This window comes from Dichotomopilus funicola (genome assembly GCF_033296635.1).
Source record: "Dichotomopilus funicola strain CBS 141.50 unplaced genomic scaffold C8A04scaffold_48, whole genome shotgun sequence".
In the NCBI taxonomy this organism is placed as follows: Eukaryota; Fungi; Ascomycota; class Sordariomycetes; order Sordariales; family Chaetomiaceae; genus Dichotomopilus; species Dichotomopilus funicola.
Genome location: NW_026944069.1, coordinates 235,207 through 251,126, shown reverse-complemented (window position 1 = coordinate 251,126; position 15,920 = coordinate 235,207). Strand labels below are relative to the sequence as shown.

General features: G+C 56.4%; 4 protein-coding genes across 4 annotated transcripts; 2 read left to right on the top strand and 2 right to left on the bottom strand.

The window, feature by feature from the left end:
* Window positions 1–990: 990 nt before the first annotated feature.
* Window positions 991–3,031, bottom strand: C8A04DRAFT_30296 (armadillo-type protein; the record flags this gene model as incomplete). The annotated part of the gene is made up of 3 exons (XM_062781326.1): window positions 991–1,896; window positions 1,956–2,465; window positions 2,798–3,031. The coding sequence occupies 3 exons, from the start codon at window positions 3,029–3,031 to the stop codon at window positions 991–993; spliced, it is 1,650 nt and encodes a 549-aa protein (XP_062635548.1).
* A 1,153-nt stretch (window positions 3,032–4,184) lies between these two features.
* On the top strand, window positions 4,185–7,112 carry C8A04DRAFT_13482 (uncharacterized protein; the record flags this gene model as incomplete). The annotated part of the gene is made up of 11 exons (XM_062777735.1): window positions 4,185–4,238; window positions 4,297–4,374; window positions 4,429–5,331; window positions 5,425–5,901; window positions 5,955–6,038; window positions 6,251–6,262; window positions 6,315–6,431; window positions 6,489–6,528; window positions 6,598–6,801; window positions 6,867–6,914; window positions 6,985–7,112. The coding sequence occupies 11 exons, from the start codon at window positions 4,185–4,187 to the stop codon at window positions 7,110–7,112; spliced, it is 2,145 nt and encodes a 714-aa protein (XP_062635547.1).
* Window positions 7,113–7,508: 396 nt separating this feature from the next.
* C8A04DRAFT_13480 (uncharacterized protein) lies at window positions 7,509–9,676 on the top strand (the record flags this gene model as incomplete). Its single annotated transcript, XM_062777733.1, has 3 exons — window positions 7,509–7,641; window positions 7,701–8,763; window positions 8,836–9,676. 3 exons carry the CDS (start codon window positions 7,509–7,511, stop codon window positions 9,674–9,676), a joined length of 2,037 nt encoding a protein of 678 aa, XP_062635546.1.
* A 715-nt stretch (window positions 9,677–10,391) lies between these two features.
* C8A04DRAFT_38557 (UreD urease accessory protein-domain-containing protein) lies at window positions 10,392–15,888 on the bottom strand (the record flags this gene model as incomplete). Its single annotated transcript, XM_062784269.1, has 6 exons — window positions 10,392–13,466; window positions 13,554–13,762; window positions 13,872–14,414; window positions 14,728–14,759; window positions 14,861–15,326; window positions 15,360–15,888. 6 exons carry the CDS (start codon window positions 15,886–15,888, stop codon window positions 10,392–10,394), a joined length of 4,854 nt encoding a protein of 1,617 aa, XP_062635545.1.
* Between the last annotated feature and the right edge of the window lie 32 nt (window positions 15,889–15,920).

The following is a 15,920-nucleotide window of genomic DNA, read 5'->3' as shown; positions in this document are numbered from 1 at the left end:
AGAGAGAGAGAGAGAGAGAGAGAGAGAGAGAGAGAGAGAGAAAACTAGTTCGAACGAACACGGAGTCCCCCATCCATCTCCATCCATCAATCAACACCCGCACCCGTTTCGTCTCGTTCCGTCCGTCTCGTTCCGTCCCCATCCTAGCCTCCCTCACTCCTGCATCCCCTCATCAAGAACTACTCCAGTCCACTCTCCCCCTTCAACAAGCCCCCCACAACCCAATCTTTTCTGACCTTTCATATCCCGCCACACCACTTGATGCGATCAGAAGCCAAAAAAGGGGCCAGAGGGAGAAGTATAATAAAAGGGGGGCCGGTCCAGTGTGTATTCCACGAACGACCGCCTACGCCCGATGGACAATATCCACCACCACGATGGCCATGCACTAGCAATGGCCTGGGGGGTTGGGCGAGGCAAAAATAAAGATTCCATGCGCTGGAGGTTAGGGCTACTCGGTTGTTCTCTCCTCAAACCTTTCACCATGTTTGCATCAGCAAAGTCACCTCAAAATAGCGCGGCGCGAGACTCCCCCTTGTGCGCCTCTCCTTTCATGCCTAGTAGGGTAGGAGCTATCAAGCTACCATTCAGACCCTATTCTTCTTCTTCCCATTCCGGGCTGCTGCCGCTGCCGCTGCTGCGGCGAATCCGAGACGCATCCGTATTCTTTCTTCTCATCAGGCTGGAGCTATCAAGCTACCATACGACCTGGTTGCTCCCTCTATGCTGTTGTTCCGGGGGGTGGGGGTCGGTAATAAAACAAAATTAAGGTAAAGCTTGCTGGGCTGTGTGCGATGTGTGATGTGTAGTGTTCGGGGTATGATTGGGCAAAGGGTGAAGGGGAAGGGATGATAAAAGCATAGACGTGTTGGGGCTTAGATGTGTTGTGGCTCAAGGGAAACCCTGAACGGGAAGCGCAGCGAGACGGTTGGATGAGTGCCGGGTAAGCAAATGGCCAGAATGATTGGTTTCACAGCCCGCTTCAACACCTTACATATCCATCGACTCGGCGCCGTTGGCGCCAAAGTCGAAGCCGCCCTGCTGCTGGGTGCCGTTGGCCGCACCGCCAAGGCCGAACTGCTGGGCCTGGCCCATCGCGTCGTCCGCGTTCTCCTCCTCGTCCGAGAAGTACTTCTCGATGATGTTGTACGCCTTCATGTAGATCTCCTCGTTGGCGTTGGTCTGGCAGTCGTGGATCTTCTCCATGCCGCCGCACTCCTCGATGAACAGCGCATAACGGTTGATCGAGTCGGTCTCGCCCGCGGCTTGCCTGTCCAGGTCGCCGATCTTGAGGATGTTCTCGAGGCCGTCCAGCGCGACCTGGATGATCTTGTTGTCGGGGCACGCCAGGAGATCGCACAGCGGCTTGATGCAGCCCTGGTTGACCAGGTACCGGATTTGCTCCGGCTTCTGCAGGCCACCCGAGGTCGCGTTGCTGATCGCCCAGCAGGCCTCCTTGCGCGTCTTCAGATCGCCGTGCGTAAGGAGGTGGATGAGCGGCGGGATGATGTTCGCATCGATGACCGACTGGATCTGCGCCGAGTTGCCGGCCGTGACGTTGGAGATGGTCCAGCAGGCCTCCTTGCGGATTCCGTCCTTGTTGCTACTCAGCAGCGAGAGCAGGCACGGCAGCGCGCCACAATTAATGATGACCTGCGTCTGCACATCGTCGCCCGTGACGATGTTGCCGACCGAGCGCAGAGCGGGGGTTTGCACCGACGTCGACGCGTGCATCAGCAGCTCGACGAGTCGGCGGGGGATGCCGGCCTCGATAACCGCCTGGATCTTGTCGTTGGAGCCGTCCGAGAGATAGGAGATGGCCCAGCAGGCATCGATCAGCACCTCGTCATCCAAAGAATATACGAGCTTAGCGAGAATGGGGAGAGCGGGCTGAATCTACAAAGAAATGAATTAGCATCGCCACACAAAAAGTTAACCACAAAAAATTAACGTACCGCATGCCAGTCGGGTTGCGGCGTCTTGCCACGGCAGAAGTTGCTAAGAGTCCAGGTGGCGTTGCGCAGCATGCTGAGCTTGCGGCTGTCGCCGAGGAGGTTGAGCAGGGGACGCAGGGCGCCCTGGCTCAGGACATAGTCGCGGCACTGCGGGCTGTCGCCGGCAATGTTACCGAGAGCCCACACGGCCTGCTCGCGGACATCGGGCTCGGGGCTGTTGAGCAGCTCGACAAAGATGGGCACGGCGCCGGCTTCGATGACCACCTGGGTTTGGGTGGCGGAGCCCGAGGCAATGTTGGTCAGGGCCCAGGCGGCCTCGAACTGGACAAGAGTGTGGGGAGAGCGCAGGAACTCGACGAAACGGCTAACGACGCCGGTCTTGATAACCTCTTCGATGGGCGGATTGCGCTCCTTGCTGAGGAGCTTCCTGAATTTCGTAGTGGCTTGGATTTGCTGGTCAATCTGTTCCGAAAACACGCCAGCGACCATCTGGGGGAGGTCCTCGTTCAACTGTGCGATCCACGTTAGCACCCACGTCGCAAACAAAGAAAAAAGCCGCAAACAGAAAACAGGCAATGATGCAACGGAACATCATCGAACAAACTGCTCTGCCGACTGCACTCATATCCGAGAACGGGCGCGAAATGCGGGTTCCGTCTTACAGGAATGACCACAGCAGCGAACAGACTGACAGTGGGGTACAAGTGGGGGGGATGCACGAAAGAGCTGCAGCTTCAAGTGCGGAGAGGGGATGACGGTCAGACAAAACAGCACCTGTGTGTGCATCTGGGGCGGAAAAAGAAAGACGGTGAGAAAAAGAAGACAAAAAAAGCCTAACGTACCTGTGACTCGCTCGGGGGGTTCTCATCGTCGCTATCTGGCGCAGCGCCGAGAGAAGCACCCGGACGGTCATCGCCAGTGCCAATACCGCGGCGCTTGGCCAAGTTCTCCTCGCGCTTCGCCTTGCGAATCTCAACCTGCGCTTCCTCGTGGCGACGACGGAGCTCCTCGGGCTTGAAGGTGCTCTTCGCCTTGAACTGCGTGCGCCGATGCTCGGGAATGTACCGGTCGGCCATGGTTGCGATGTGGATGAGTAGTCGACGGTTTGCCGAGAGGATCGCGGGGCGCGCAAGAAAAGGAGGGGACTAGGCGCTGCGTTGCGTCGCGATCACCTGAAACAAGCTGCCGTGGCCCAAGCTGCCGAACTGAAAAATGTCCGGAAGTGAACTGCGCTGAGAGTCAAACTGCCTCAGCGTGAATCCGGGTTGAAGAAAAAAATCTGTGGTGTGGTCCAGCACTTGGTCCTCTTCTGAAGAGAATGGGTGGAGGAAGAAGGGAGGGGTTGCTGGGAAGAAGAGTTTTGGTTGTTTTGGGACAATGAAAAGAATTTGGAGCCGCAGAAACTGGAAAATGAGATGGGCCTCCCCCCTCCCCTCTGCAAGCGGACCAGGGATAGAGCAGCCCAGGCCGTGTGTGCCCCGCCAGGCCAAGCTCGAGTCAGCTGATTAGCGCCTCAGGCAGCCTGGCTCCTGCCTAGGTACAGCACGGACCATGCACATGCCAAGTGGGTGACAAAAAAAGGGCACCCCAAAGTATCACCACCACCAATAACCATCATATCATCGCAGTTTAGTATCCATTACCCGGTGCAAAAACACATCGAAATTGGAGTATCATATCAACAGATTATATGGATTCAATTTCGAAAGACTTCCGACAGAAAGCTGGTGTATATTTGCCCCTTTGATCCTTGGTTTGGTGTGGTTGTCATACATTTCGGCACGCCTTCTTTTGTCACACAGTTTTACACTACTTTGGAGCCAGGGTTGGGGTTAGATGCGATAACAGATAGCTAGTTCTCGTGCCCCGCGATATGCCCCGCGATTGATTGCAAGGAATTGAGCTCACCTACACGGGGACCTCGGGAACTCATGTCATAGTTTGCTGGAAAGGCTTTAATGTGAAAAAAACCTATAAATTTCATAGGCACCAATGGCAGTGCCGCATCGAAAGGAATTGATCCGCCCTTCTTTATCTCTCTAATCTCAAGCCGTAATCAAGCATTGAAACCTGCGCCGCTGAACCTCCAACACTACCCGAGATAAAGTGAGAGTTGCTCTCATGACTCTGACTCCACAATTCTAGCTCAGACTCAACAACTCACTTTCAACACTTCAACTTTTTTCATTAAACGCAGTAACGAGCAATTCCTGTTTATTGATTTTCATAATGGGCCATCTGGTAACGGTTGCGACATGCAGCTTGAACCAATGGGTTTTAGATGTGAGAGAGAACGCCCCGAATCTCCGGTAAACTGTGACGCATATTGACTGTCCATCAGTGGGAGGGCAACCTCGGCCGCATCATTGAGAGTATACACCAGGCCAAAGCAGCCGGAGCCCGGCTCCGTGTGGGACCTGTAAGTTGTCCCCGACAGTAATTCCGGCTGGTTGTCATCTAACCCGACCATAAGGAACTCGAAATATGCGGCTACTCCAGCCTAGACCACTTCCACGAGCTAGACGTGTACACGCACAGCCTGGAGATGCTGTGTCGGCTGCTGCAGGACAAGAGCACCTACGGGATCCTGCTTGACGTCGGCGTACCCATCCTGCATCGCAACCTCCGCTACAATTGCCGCGTGATCTGTCTCGACGGCAAGATCCTCCTCATCCGCCCCAAGATGTGGCTCGCCAACGACGGCAACTACCGCGAGATGCGCCACTTCACTCCCTGGATGCGGCCCCGCGAGACCGAGCTGTTCCACCTGCCCAAAATGCTAGCCACGCTACAAGGGGACACCCACGTGCTGTTCGGCGATGCCGTCATCTCCACCCCCGAGACGGCCTTCGGCGCCGAGACCTGCGAAGAGCTCTTCACGCCCAAGGCGCCGCACATCGACATGGCGCTAGACGGGGTCGAGATCATCACCAACTCGAGCGGTAGCCACTTCACGCTGCGCAAGCTCGACACCCGTCTGCAGCTCATCATGGAGGCCACGCGCAAGTCGGGGGGCGTGTACCTATATGCAAACCAGCAAGGGTGCGATGGTGAGCGGCTGTACTTCGACGGGTGTGCCATGATCATTGTCAACGGGGATGTGGTGGCTCAGGGGTCGCAGTTCAGTCTCAACGACGTCGAGGTCGTGACGGCGACGGTCGATCTGGAAGAGGTCCGCTCGTACCGCGCGGCTATCTCCCGCGGCCTGCAGGCGGCGGCCTCGACGGCCAAGTACCAGCGTATTCAGACGCCGTTTGAGCTGAGCTCGGAGGAGGACGATGCGGATGTCAGCGTGGCTCCGACACTGGCTATTCAGCCGCGGTATCACTCGGTTGAGGAAGAGATTGCGTTGTCTGCGGGGTGCTATTTGTGGGATGTAAGAACGCACAAACAAATCCCCTATCCAATAACGGTATTTTATCAACTGGCCAACCAACCAAACTAACCTTGATGTTTCCCATCTTCATAGTACCTTCGCCGTTCCGGCACAGCCGGCTACCTCGTTCCCCTAAGCGGCGGCATCGACTCCTGCGCAACCGCCGTGATCGTCTTCTCCATGTGCCGCATCGTACTAGCCGCGCTCGCAGAAAACAACGCCCAAGTCATCGCCGACGTCAAGCGTCTCGCCAAGTACAACGTCGATTCCAACGGCGACGGCGTGCTGCCCACCACCCCGCAGGAACTCTGTAACCAGGTCTTCTCCACCGTGTACATGGGCATGAGCAAGCAGAGCTCGCGAGAGACGCGCCAACGCGCGAAGGACCTGGCCGCGGCTATCGGGAGTCATCATATCGATTTGGATATTGATGATGTGTATGAGGCGCAGAAGAAGTTGGTGACGGCTACGACTGGGTTTGAGCCGCGGTTTAAGGTGGAGGGGGGCACGGTGCAGGAGAATTTGACACTGCAGTGCTTGCAGGCGAGGATACGGATGGTGACGGCCTATGTGGGTTTACTTTGGTGTTTTGAGATTGTTTGTGTGCTAATGGAATGGTGTAGGAATTTGGACAGATTTTGCCGACGGCGAGGGGAAGGCCGGGAGGTGGGAGTCTGCTGGTGTTGGGCAGCGCGAATGTTGGCGAGGTGAGTTTTCATGAACATGGTTGGTTGGTTTGTGAACAGAGCTAACCGAAGAATAGAGTATGCACCCCTGAAAGGCAGGATGGTTTGACAGACTTAGGACGCCACTGACACGCTCTCAATAGGTCTGAGGGGATATTTGACCAAGTATGACTGTTCGGTAAGTCGTTGAGCCCTCCCTAGAACCAGTGAGAAACTTGCTGACCGTTGTACAGAGTGCCGATATCGTATGTCCCTCTTCTTCTTGCCGGGAGGCACGGCATACTAATTCAAAACCAGAACCCCATCGGCTCCATCGACAAGGCCGACCTGAAGCGCTTCATCGCCTGGGCCGAAAAGAACTTCGAGTTGCCCTGTCTCCACGACTTTTTAACTGCCGTACCTACGGCCGAGCTGGTATGTGTTCCGTCGGCCTCCTAGGTACTGCCACTTCCGACTAAAACTCCCATTCAGGAACCGATCACCCAAGACTACGTCCAAAGCGACGAGGCGGGTAGGCTATCCTCCTCATTTGCCACTCTCTGTGCTTGACATACATACTAACAATTGACACCTCATTCAGACATGGGCATGACATACCAGGAGCTCACCATCTTCGGCCGGCTGCGCAAGCTCAACAAGCTCGGCCCCTTCGGCATGTTCCAGCGCCTGGTACACGACTGGAGCATCGACCGCGAGCGCAAGCCGGACGACGATGCACCGTACTACACCCCCGCCCAGGTCGCGGAGAAAGTCAAAAAGTTCTTCCACTTCTACGCTATCAACCGTATGTTCACCTTACTGTATCATGATATGTTTCTTTGTAGAGGGGATAATTAACCCGGGGGGTAGGGCACAAAATGACGACACTGACTCCTGCACTGCACTGCAATGATTATTGTAAGTCCCTTTCTCATTCCGTATTGTATTTGACTTGCATAAAAAGAGTCAGTCGTTAACAAAATTGCAGCGCCGGACGACAACCGCTTTGATCTGCGTCCGTTCCTATACCCGCCTTTCTGGAAGAGCTGGAGCTTCAAGCGGATCGACATGGAGTTGGAGAAGATTGAAAAGAAGCGGGCGAATAAAAATCAGTGATGAGGGGGAGTAGGAATTAGAAAGGAGAAAAAGGAGAAGATATTCGACATGTATCCAGTCATATATGTACATACAGAACCTCCCAAAGTATTTCCTTTCGATACCCCACTTTAAACAGCTTCCGCAAAGGCCACGTGACCGCCTATTGCTTTCGTGACTGTGGGGCCTTGAACAAATGGTGGGTTTGTACTCCGTACAGGTACTTTGTCACGCGTCAGGACCCCGGCAAGCGCGTTCTTCTCAAGGCGATCTTGAACCCGTCATCAACGTCACTCTTAACACACAGGGATCTCAGAACTCAGATTCCGCATACAGATTCGGATATTGGGCCCACGCCTGATAATTTTTTTCCTTTCTCTCGGTCGCCCCATTTTCTTCCCTTTTTTGCCCACAGCTATGGGCCCACCTCTGCCCTCAGGGTATAAGAACATTGAAAACATACTCGGTGGTGATGTCCCCATTGGGAGCCTTATCAATGTCTGCGGCGTGGTCAAAGACCAGCGCCTCCCTAGAGAAACCGGCGGCCGGGGTAAGCTTCGAGAGCACCACCACAATCTTTAAAAACTATCAGCCTAACATGCTCCGCAGAACACAAGTCCACGCTCGCCTTGGTTGACCTCTCCGTTGAAGACGACATGTTTGGACTTGACATGAATATATTCCGGCCACTTTCCAGCATGCCTCAAGTTTCCTGCGGTGACATCGTCGTTGTAAAGCAAGCAAAGGTGCAGAAATATCTCAACAATCCGGTATCGCTCATCACCAACATAGCCACATCGATACGGGTGTATTCGGCGTCCAAGATTCCAAAATGGCCTAACCCAGCCGACTGTGCCCTGACACCCGCAACGGGAACGGACAAGCATGTGCCTAAACCCGAGGAGAACGTCTACGTTTCGTACCTACATGCCAAATTCAACAAGTACGCCCTTCCTACGGAGGAAGAGTTTCGCAGGAAACAAGAGCAATCGATGAACTTCAAATCCAAGTTCAGCCTCCTCCAAGATGTGACCGAGGGACAGTTCTGTGATTTGATAGTGCAGGTGGCCCGCGATCCACATCATGACTTCGAGAAGTCCACCATCTACGTCTCCGACTACACCGAGAACCCAAATTTCTACCCTCGCGTCTGGCAGGATTCACCCGACCCGGCGTCCATGGGTGGCGATCCGTACGGCTACACCGCAGGCGATGGTCCCGAGGTGGCCACTAAGGAGTGGGTAGGGCCGTACGGGAAAATGTCAATCCAGGTCACCTGCTACGAGCCGCATGCCTTTGTCGTCCGCGAGGAAGTGAGAGCGGGCACGTGGGTGAAGCTGCGCAACGTACAGATCAAATACGGGAATAATGGCCAGAATCTCGAGGGCTTCATGCGCGGAGAGCAGAATGCTAGCACCGGGAGGGTCAACGTGGATGTTTTTGAGATGGATGCACAAGACCCCGAAACGGTAGACCCGAAGCTGAAAGAGGCGCTTCGAAGATGCCGTGATTATCAGCAGAAGAAGAAACAACAGATCAAGGAGATCCAAGCTGCAAAGCAGGCAGGGCAAAAGCGCAGAAGCCTCGGCGTTTCGTCGGAGAAGGAAGAACGACCCCCCAACAAAAAAGAACGCCGCAAGAACCGGCCTCAAGCGGCAAAAGGCCGGGAAGAGTACGAGAAGCGGATGAGGCAAGAGGAGGAAATCGAGGAGAATATTGAGGAGGTCGCGAAAGAAGATAACAGCGACAAACGCCTTCCCGGAGAAGCACTCCCCGACCTGAATGCTCTGGTATCATGCGAGAACCACGACGTCCCGCCAGCCACCATCGAAAACATCCTTAAACCACACACCTGCGAAACGATCATAGACGGTAAAACCGTCAACATACCCCTGCCATTCGTCTGCGCCAATTACCAAACCCGGGTCCGCGTGGTCGACTTTTTCCCGCGCTCCCTCGAACAATTCGCCTGCAGCCGCAAAGTGAACGAGTACGCCATACTTTCAGACAACGAGGACGATAGCGACTCCGGGTCCGACGAATCCGCCTCGTCCAGTGACTACGATGGCAGCGACGGCGGAGGCGGCAGTAGACGCACCTGGGCATGGCGCTTTGCCCTGCAGCTCGAGGATGCATCCCCGCCCGATTCCTCTGCCGGCCCTCCACCACGGCTCTGGGCCTTGGTCGATGACCTCGAGGGGCAATGTCTGGTCGGCATGGGAGCGGGGGATCTCAGGCGGAAGCCCAGGCTGCTGGACCAACTGCGCGAGACCCTTTTCACGCTGTGGGGGAATCTCGAGGAGGTCAAATCACAGCAAGCTGCTACTGCCGAAAAGGTGCAAACAAGTAATCGGGCTCGGCAACAACAATGCCTCGGGGGACGGCTGCCGAAACCACCATTGGACAGCTCCCTCCCACCAAACACTCCAGTCATGCCTAGGATCGAGGCGGAAGTCTCAAATAAGCCGTTCACATGTTGCCTCAGGCAGTACGGTGTTCAGGAGAACGAGGAGGGGGAAGGGGAGGATACAGAAAGGGAATGGATCCGGTGCTTTGGATTGTTTGGGACTAGGATCATTAGGTAGGATGGGCGGGCAGTTGGGTTTTAGGGGGTGTGCCTTTCCTATTGAGCGCGTGCCTTTCCCGTTCAGGGCAGAGATGACAGGTCAAATAGGATGTCAAGCTGTTGGTTGAAGCATTTGCATCTGGGAACGAACGGCGTTGGGTGGGGGTGGGATACTAGAATTGTAGGATTGGTACTTGAATTTAGGCCCAGGTGGCCGTAATCAATGTTAGCGATACCTGTTACCTTCAGCATAAATAAATGTTTACCTGATTACACCGTTGCCTCACAGATGGATCGATCACTTCAATCAGTAGCCGAACGATTATTATACACTGATCAACACGGCTCTTGTCGGTACTAACGATACACTCCTTCAAGCGCGCATCTCGAGTCTCGTACCACAAAGCCGCAAACAAAATCCCATCCGAAGAGAGCAGCCCAAGTAAAAATCGGTAGTAGTTTCAACAAGCCATGGCAACTTGATAATAGCACAAAGTGGCACCAACCGTCAAAGTTTAAGTAACAGAAGCAAAGCCCGATCTCATCAGCATACTCGTATCATGAAAATACAGTCGACCCGTCTAGCCTCGGGCAGTCGGGGGGGAGCGCGAAGAAAAAGGATGGGAAAAAAAGGAACAAACAAATAGAAATAGCCATCCCACTACCACCCAGCAATCGAAATAAACACAACGAACAAGCCCAAACCCAATACTACTTACTTACTCCATCGCCCCTCAATCTCCCAACACACTCTCATCCTCATCCATCTTATCCCCCCCACCGTCTCCCTCCTCATCCTCATCCTCCTCAATCGGATCATCCAACAACTCCCTTCGCCTCAAATCCTCCCTCGACCCCTCCTCCACATCAACATCCACATCCTCCACCGGGTCCAGCCCCAATTCCAACTCTGAACCCTCATCATCGTCATCGTCATCCCCAACAATAATCTCCTCACTCAACGCCGCTTTTTTCTTCTGCGGTGCCGCCGCAGCAGTGGCGCGAGACCCCTTCCCAGTAGCAGCCGCCACCCCCCTCCTCGGCCTAGCCTTCTTCTTCCCCAACCCCGTAATCCCATCCTCAGCACCACCAGCAGAAGCAGCCGCAGCCGCCACCCGTTCCCTCAACTTCCCCTCATCCAAAAACGCCAACGTCTCCCTCAAATTCGGTCCCAGCCTCGTCTGATTCCGCAACATGCGCCTACGCAACCGGCCCGAGCCCGAGCCCGAGCCATCTAACATACCAGCCAAAATAGCAAGCACCAGTTTCCCGGCCAACTCACACAGCGCACGCTCGAGTTTGAGTTCTTTGCCTTTGCGTTCTGTGGGTGTCATGGCGGCGTCGGCGGCGGCTTCTTCTTCGTCTTCTTCGTCGTCATCTTCGTCCTCTTCTGGTTCATCCTCTTCGAGGGGGGGGTTGGCTGCGTCGTCGGAGTTGGAGTTGCTGGCGGGTGGTGGTGCTCGGTGCTCGGCAGCGGTGGGGTTGTTGAGGGTGCGCTTGGTGATGCGGGCGTAGGCGCGCTCGGCGGCGTGATAGATCTCGATGAGTTCGTTGGTGAGGCCCGGGACGATGGGGTCGAAGAGCGGGGTGAGGTGGTTGTAGATAGTGTTGTTGTTATCGCGCGAGGTTTGCTTGACGGCTTCCCGAAGAGATGCGAACAGCACGTGGAGATCGCAGAGCGCACCGGTGGCGAACAGGCGTAGCTCGTCGTTGGTGCCGCGCGAGGAGAGCGTCCAGATCAGGTTGGTGGAGTAGGTCTTGCGGAGCGCGGCCAGGCGCTCGATGGTGCGGGCGGGGATCGGGGTGGACGATTGGACGGCGGTTAGGAGAGTGCGGACCTTCCACATGAAGTAGAAGTGGGATGCTTGGATGGCGTAGGAGACGGCTTCGTCTTCGATGTCGTCGAGCTCTTCGACGACTACGTCCAGCTTGCCGCGGTGGACGGTGTTGACGAGGACCTGGATGGCCGGGTTCTGCGAATCGGCATCCGGGCCGTCTGCCTCGAGCAGCTCGGCGCAGTCGGCGATGCTTGATAGCTTGCTGATCTTGAGGAGCACGCCGGCAAACTGGGTGATGACGGCCGGTTCGAGGTCGCCGCGGGTGACGAGGTCGTGGTTCCGGTCGAAATGCCGGAATGCGTTGAGCACCGTCTCCCACAGCTCGGCGATCTTGGTGTCGGTGATCTCTGCCAGTTCGTCGTACTGTCGAGCATGCAACAACGCTGTAGTCGCCTCGGCCAGGACGCCCCTGTCGACGTGTCTGTCGAACTGAGTGCAGATCTCATCTAGGAGACGGTTGTACGTTGTCGAGTCCTGCCGCAGTTGTTGGAACACATCAAGAGGCAGCGAGTGTTCCAACCGCAAGACAACCACGGCCGTGCTCGCGTCCGCCCCGTACTTGTTCAGCAAACGGGGGATGGCCCCGGCCAAGTGCACCGCTGACTCCTCGGCCACATCGCCCGCGTCCGGCCGTATCTTACGCTTCCCCCGGTCCGCTTCCGACGACGCGAGGCTCAGCCTCACGGCAGACGCCAGAACCTCCAGCAGCACCGACTCCTCATTACCCTCCGGGCTTACCGCATTCTTCAGCGCAGTCTCACTCGAGGACCGCTTGCCCGAGGCCCGCGACTTGGTACTCGTCGTGTGATCATACAGCAGATAACCCGACAGCAGCTCCCAGTTCTTCACCTGGTCAATCTTCTCGTACAGCACCTGCGACGCTAGCGAGATGCGCGTCTCGGGCGCCACGGCCTGGACCATCTCCACGGCAATATCCAGGCCGCGGACGGGCAGGGTCTGGTTTTCCTCCTCAAGCTGCGTATCGTAGGCCGCGAGCAGCTCGGCGAGGCACTTGATGCTGATCCAGTCGCGGCGGGGCGCCGAGTAGTCGTCGTCCTCGTCGTCTCCAAAGATCTCGTCCACGGCTTCCGCGCCGCCCATCTCCTCGACCTTGGTCTCGATCGAGTCGTTGACACAGCCAGCAAAGAAGTCGATGACGGCCCGCCGCACGCGCAGCTCCGAGTCAAACACCAGCCGGCCGATCGCGTCGATCTCATCGGGCTCGAGCATGCCCGTGTCTTTGAGAATCTGGATCACGGACACCGCAGCAATCCGCACGGAGACATCTGCGTCCTTAGTAGCCATCTCGACGAGCCGCGGCCGGAAGCGGTCAATGAAATGGCCCAGCTTCTCTCCGTCGCGCTTCAGTATCCGGGCTAGCTGCTTGAGCACCTCTTGCCGAGTAGGCGCGGTGATATCCGACAACATCCAGCCGAGATACCGCAAGTACTCGGGCTTCTCAAAAAAGGTCGGCAGCAGCCAGATCCAAGTACCCAACGCTTCCACACACTCCGTCCGGATCTTGGCGTCGATATCGCGGTATCGGTGGACGAAGACGGTCTCGAAGAAATCGGTCACCTGTTCCTGGCATAGCTGGCGGTTCTGCTCGGCCTCGTTGAGCGTCTCCTGGATGACCTTGAGCCGGTCCTTGTTCTTGCCCTTGCGGCTCTTTTCGGCGTCGACTTGCTGCGTCATCTTGGTGATGCGGTCGTCCAGCTTGCGTGCGACCTCCACCAGCGCGGCCTCCATTGCGAGTGCGACCGTGGTTGCTGTGTGTCGGAAGGGCCGCAGGGTGGACGAGGACATGGAGGCCACCCATCTCGCGATGTTCTCCATGAGCGCGCTGTCCTTGTACAGCACGTCGGTCTCGTGCAGGACCGTCACGAGAGACTTGAAAAAGCCGACTAGCAGGTCGCGGAACGGCTTGGTCAATTTAGCCTTGGCGATGAGCGGGTAGTCGGTGATGCCCTCCTATAGCGGCGCATGTCAGTCAGCACCGCAGTCCAGTCACCAAGAGCGAGAGTATGTGACAGTTAGAGAGGCAGGGAGAGAACGCACCTCAGTGTACACATTCTGCAGATCGGCCAGCCGGTTGGAGCAGTTCTCGGGATCCCGAATATCATCCTGCGTGACCTGCTGGTCGCATCCGGCCGAGAGCAAGATGCAGTTTACCAGATCGGTCACAGCCGCGGCATCATCTTCTTGGTACTTGTGGTACCATTCTGTCGCGACCTTGTCGGAAGAATCGCCAGACGCAAAAATGTCGGCTAGACACACACACACACTTAGTTAGCATTATGCCCCACCAGAGACCAAAGCCCCAAAACCAAATCCAATTCCAAAACAAATCCCGCGACCAGGTAGATATCCACGCACCATACAACCCCTCCGCATCATTCTGCGCGATGGCAATGCGCACCGCCTTCTTCGGCCTACTAGGCAGTTGAGCAGCGTGCAGCGCCCCATTCGTCGTCGACGCGTCGCCATTAACCTTCGGTTTCTTCGCCGCCGGTTTCCTCGATCGCGCAGCCTGCGACGACTTCTGCTTCTTGCTCTTCTTGCTCGTGCGCTTCGCTCCATGGTCGCCATCGTCATCATCACCATCGTCATTATCGTCGTCATCATCGTTCAAATCACTCGCCTCGCCCGCAGCCGCATCAGCTTCATCATCACCCTCGGCCGATTCGTTCCCCGCGTCTTCCGCGTCATCGTCGTCGTGATCCGTGTGCTGGCGCTTGCGCTTCGTGGCCGCGCTCGGCGTCGGCGCATCGGGGATGAATTTGGCGGGTACTTTTGTAACGCGTCCGGAGCGGCGCGCAGACGACGTTGGCGCCGGCGAGCTCGTCGTTGGCGCGGTGTTGTTGTCCGAGGTCTCCATCGTCAGTCGCGGTGGTGTGGTGGGTGTTTGTTGGTTTGTTACTGGACTGGAACCATCACATTTGTTTGCGTGGATTTATAAAAGCGGTGTTTTTTTTTTTCGGGTTGTCGTCGGGGCAGGGCGGTCGGTGTGAGTGGGTGGGTTTGGTTTTCTTCGTGGACAATTGACGCGTCGGGAAGCGACCCATTGAAATCGCCAGTTGATTTTGGCGGATTGGGGAACCCCACCCCCTGTCCGGGTTGGGATGGACCCACTTTCGCGAGCTTACAGCCTGCGCAGCCTATTGTATGTAGCTATCGGGTGTTTGCATGCATGTAAGAAGCAGGACGGAGCTATCATTTTGGGGATTCTCACCACTGATCGCAAAGGTGATAAATGAAGTAGGACTGTGTATCTGGTATCATTTTAATTATCAATCTTTTTTTTTGCTAGATTTTGCTAGATTTCACTAGATTTACAATTCCCTAAGTTGAGCCCCTGTGATCACCACCTCAAGCACATCAGCGCCTGCTCGCCAAAGTTCTTCGAAATACTCCCCTCTTCGGCCAACATCGACCCTAACCATAACCGGCCCGCCTCAAACGTTGGGGCCCCAAACTTGACAACAACACAGCCCCTAACACTAGCCGCAGACCACAGCACCTTGCCCTCCTTTTCCTTCTGCAACCTCTCCTTCCTCCACTTCTCCCGTGGAGACAGCAGCGTATCCGACTCATCCGAGCGCTGTGCATCGTCGCTCCGCCAGTCGCGAGCCCCCAGCCGCGGAAGCACCGCAAACTCGGCCAGGAAAAACTCCCCAACCGCCTTCATCAGTGGACCCCGTAGGATGAGCGTCCCGAATAGCGTCAGCTCGTTCATGGACTCCCGTAGGCCGGGCAGCTGGGGGTGCGCCTTTTGCCCATCGAGGATGGCTACATCTCTCACGAGCAGCCGGTCCTGAGCACCACCAGTTCCTGTCGCTGCTGGACTCTGACCACTACTACTACCAGCTGCAGCCACCCATACCTCGTTGCGCCCGACCCATTTGACAAAACTCCAGTGCTCGCCCAACGCCGACCGGCCTTCAATAACCCAGTCAAGCAGACACAGCGACGCGTTCCGCGCCAGCTTGAAGATCTGCGTCTGCTCGTAAACACTGCGCGCAAACGGCTGGACCGGGTCCGGGAGAAGACAGACGGCGCCGCCGGTGTCAATATCAACGTGCATGGTCTGGCGCGTGACGATGTCCGGGCGCGCCGACTTGAAGATCTTGGTGTGGCCCTGCGTGGCCAGGCTCAGCCGCGCGCCGGGCTGGACGTGGATGGTCAGGTTGACCTTGTCGCCGCCGACGAGGCCGCCGCCGTAGGAGAGGAGATACACCAGGGCGCTGGTCGGGGGCGGGTGTTTGGGGGTGACGAGTTTGAGTGGGTACTGGAACTCGAAGACCTCGAGCCCAGAAATGCCCTTGGGAAGCAGGCGCACGACAATGCGCCCCTTCCCGTCGACAGAGGAGGATTGGGGGAATGGCGAGTTCATGGTTACTTGTCACCTCATGCCGGGGGGGTTTT